General features: G+C 55.9%; 1 protein-coding gene across 2 annotated transcripts in view; it reads right to left on the bottom strand.

The window, feature by feature from the left end:
• Positions 1–3,320, bottom strand: part of TBX4 (T-box 4) — a 32,505-nt gene that overhangs the window by 14,538 nt on the left and 14,647 nt on the right. For both annotated transcript variants that reach the window (XM_010861589.1, XM_010861588.1), the window contains one exon: positions 2,363–2,510. In XM_010861589.1, coding sequence (XP_010859891.1) covers positions 2,363–2,510 — 148 coding nt within the window. The remainder of the gene's footprint in view (positions 1–2,362; positions 2,511–3,320) is intronic.

Here is a 3,320-nt window from a genome sequence, read left to right as displayed (position 1 = left end):
AAAACCCCCCCCCAACACCACAAGCCCAGCAAGCCAGCCCCACTGGCTGCTCAAGACCACTGCAAACCCTTTCAGGACCCCAGAGGAGCCACTGAAGCAGCAAGCCAGGGTGAGAAACCTACTGCTGGGCAACGAAAGCCGGCTCACACCCTCCTGCTTCCAAAAAAGCCCCACTTTTTAACCACCTGACTCCCTCCCCTGGCCCTCTCTGCAGGGGTCCAGGGAGGTGGAAGGGTCCTCAGAGACATTCCTGCAGCTGGGAACCATGAGAGCGATCTGTGTGTCTAAAACTCTCGCCAGAGCTTTGATCCCTGGGTATTTCTGGTCACTCACCCAAGGATCCACCTCCCGCCCAGCTCTGTCCACCCCAGTGGGCGGTCCCTGGGTTGTGTGTGTGAGTGTGTGAGTGCGTGCAGTTGTGGGCAGAGATGTGGCTCCCCACCTCCCACCGTGGAGGCCCTCGCTAATCTTTCAAGGTTGATCCCAGAGCCTGGCCAAGCAGAGGAGGCCAGAGAGGAGCTGATCACGAGCAGAGTCTTGGCCAGAACAGCAGTCTCTCTGGCCCTTGGTCATAAAAGACCCTGTGATCTGAGAGGTGGGGCTTGGCTGACCCTTCCCCTTGGAGGGCGGCCTGTTGACACCCCTGTGGAAGGCTGCAGGGGCGCATGTCCCCGGGGCCCACACACCCAACAGCATCTGCCTGCCCTGTGTGGGAAAACCCCATGCTGCTTGCAAAACAGACAAGTTATGAGTTGATCATATTAACTAAGCATTCTCCTAATTGTTGGTTTATCGATTGCTGATGATTCGGAAGAGAACTGAACAGACTCTGAGAAAATTAGAACCAAGAGCTGCTTGCCATGGAGAAGGCAATGGCACCCCACTCCAGTACTCTTGCCTGGAAAACCCCATGGATGGAGGAGTCTGGTGGGCTGCAGTCCATGGGGTCATGAAGAGTCGGGCATGACTGAGCAACTTCACTTTCACTTTTCACTTTCATGCATTGGAGAAGGAAATGGCAACCCACTCCAGTGTTCTTGCCTGGAGAACCCCAGGGACGGGGGAGCCTGGTGGGCTGCCATCTATGGGGTCGCACAGAGTCGGACACGACTGAAGCGACTTAGCAGCAGCAGCAGCTGCTGCTTGCCAATTACACACCCATCAACCAGAAAGGACGCATCGCTGGCATTCTCCATAAGGAGCTATGATTCACAGAGTGCTGATTTGCATACAGCTCCCCAGAAACAGAACTGAGGCGTAAAAGAGGCACGTGCCTGCATGCCCCCCACCCCTGCTTCCCCCACCATGCCCCGCACAGATGTTATGAGTGTGCAGCCGGGGCAACCGCATCCAGGAGCCGATGGCACCCACTCCATCAACACCCCACCCTGTGTCTCCAGGGTAACCATGCGTAACCTAGAGGGGCGAGGCTTGCTCCCTGGCAGATGATACTGGGTCCCCAGGCTTCTGTTTGCCACACGTATGAGCTAAACATTTCCACATAAAGAGCTTTTTGTGGGCCTGCCAGGGCCAGACTGGGGAAAGAATGAGCTTCAGCAGCCTGGACGGGGCGTCAGCAGCAGCATCCCTGGGGTTTCAGAGTTGCTCTTGTGAGAGCCAGGCCCTGGGCAAGGCCAGGAAGGGGCTGACACAGGAGCCAGTGCGAGGCCTGCCTTTCCAGGGCAGGCGGCTGCGGGGCCAGGCAGACGCCAGGGATGAGGCTTCTGAACTCATCCATGACTCTTTCTCAAGACAATCTCCTGGTCTTAGGCCCCAGCAAGGCCAGATTTGGGGAAACTGAAGCTGAGATTTGTGAGATGTGGGTCCATCCATGTCGTCATTGTCATCAAGTGTTACTCAGTCATGTGTCCGACTCTTTGCGACCCCATGGGCTATAGCCCACCAGGCTCCTCTGTCTGTGAGATTCTCCAGGCAAGAATACTGGAGTGGGTGGCCATCCCCTTCTCCAGGGGATCTTCCCGACCCAGGGATTGAACCCATGTCTCCCACATTGCAGGCAGATTCATTACAACGGTAAAGGGAAGCCATCATAGTTGACATTCATTTAGAGCCTCTTAGGCGCCACATGCCTTATGTATAATCTCATTTAATTTTCACCTGGTCATCCCCATGTTCTGGCCGAGGAAACTAAGGTGCAAAAAGGCTAAGAAACTTGCCCCAAGTTACCTAGCCAGTAAGTGCCAGGGGAAGGATGCTTACTGTGGAACTCAGACCCTGTGCTCTGGCCCATAAACCCGCCTGGGACTGGGTCCCGAGAATGGATTCTCCAGATGAGCACCTCTGAGCGCCCCATCTCCCTGCCCCAGCACCCACACTTGAGGCCAGGCAGCCCCCTGCTTACATGCCCGAAGGGGTCCAGGTGGTTGTTTGTCAGCTTCAGCTTCTGGAATGAGACCAGCTGCCGCATCCAGTGGGCCCCCGTGGCAGGAGAATCCGGGTGCACGTACAGCCGTCCAGGCATGGCCGGCTCAGCCTTCCCTGCCACCATCCTGCCAACAGAGGGTGGAGAAGCCGCGGCTGGTGATTGCCCTGCGGTCTTGGAGGGCCCAGATTTCCTGTCTCCCACCCCACAAAAGCAAATCCCCAGAGGCCTGAACCTGTCTCCCACCCCACAAAAGCAAATCCCCAGAACCACATCACTGCTGGTGCCAACCGCACCGTCCATTTAGGGCTTTGGGGGTAAAAGGCGGGGAGGCAGAGGAGACAGTGCTGGGAGGGACAGCTGTCCTGAACCTCCCGTATCTCACTGCAGTAGAGAGAGAAAGGGAAATCGTAGAGAAATGTGATGGTTTATTTGAAGGGGCTAATCACAAGTGTGTCATGGGGAGATTTAGGCTCTTCCGTGTCTGGGCTGTATTTACACTTTTTACATGTTAGAAATAACATTATTTGGAGGTAGCTTCTCAGACGACAGAGACGATTTTCAAACTGCTTGCCCCCAAAACAATGGTGAGAAGTTAGCTGGTAGCTGTCTGCTCAGGGAGAATCTGCCCTGAGTGCTAAACCAGCCCAGAGAAAGAACAGAACTGAGCTCTTGGCAGGACCCCGCCACCAAACCTGGCCTCCTGGGCTCGGGTTCTGCGACCTTCTTACCCCACACAGCCGCACTCACATGCTGGGCTGCAGATTCATTCATCCCTCCCTCTTTCTCCTCGAGAGCTGTCCTAGGCTCCGAGGGCAGATGGGGAACATGAACAGGATGGCCCAGGAAAAACCGCCTTCATTTACTGGGTCCCAGCTTGGGTTCAGCCTTTAACCTGCCTGCTCTCCCTGGATGGTGGACATGCAGCTTAAGAGGG

Source organism: Bison bison, unplaced genomic scaffold, assembly GCF_000754665.1.
Source record: "Bison bison bison isolate TAMUID 2011002044 unplaced genomic scaffold, Bison_UMD1.0 scf7180017864472, whole genome shotgun sequence".
Classification (NCBI taxonomy): Eukaryota; Metazoa; Chordata; class Mammalia; order Artiodactyla; family Bovidae; genus Bison; species Bison bison.
The sequence above is the reverse complement of the archived record's forward strand: the minus strand, read 5'-3'. Positions and strand labels throughout refer to the sequence as shown.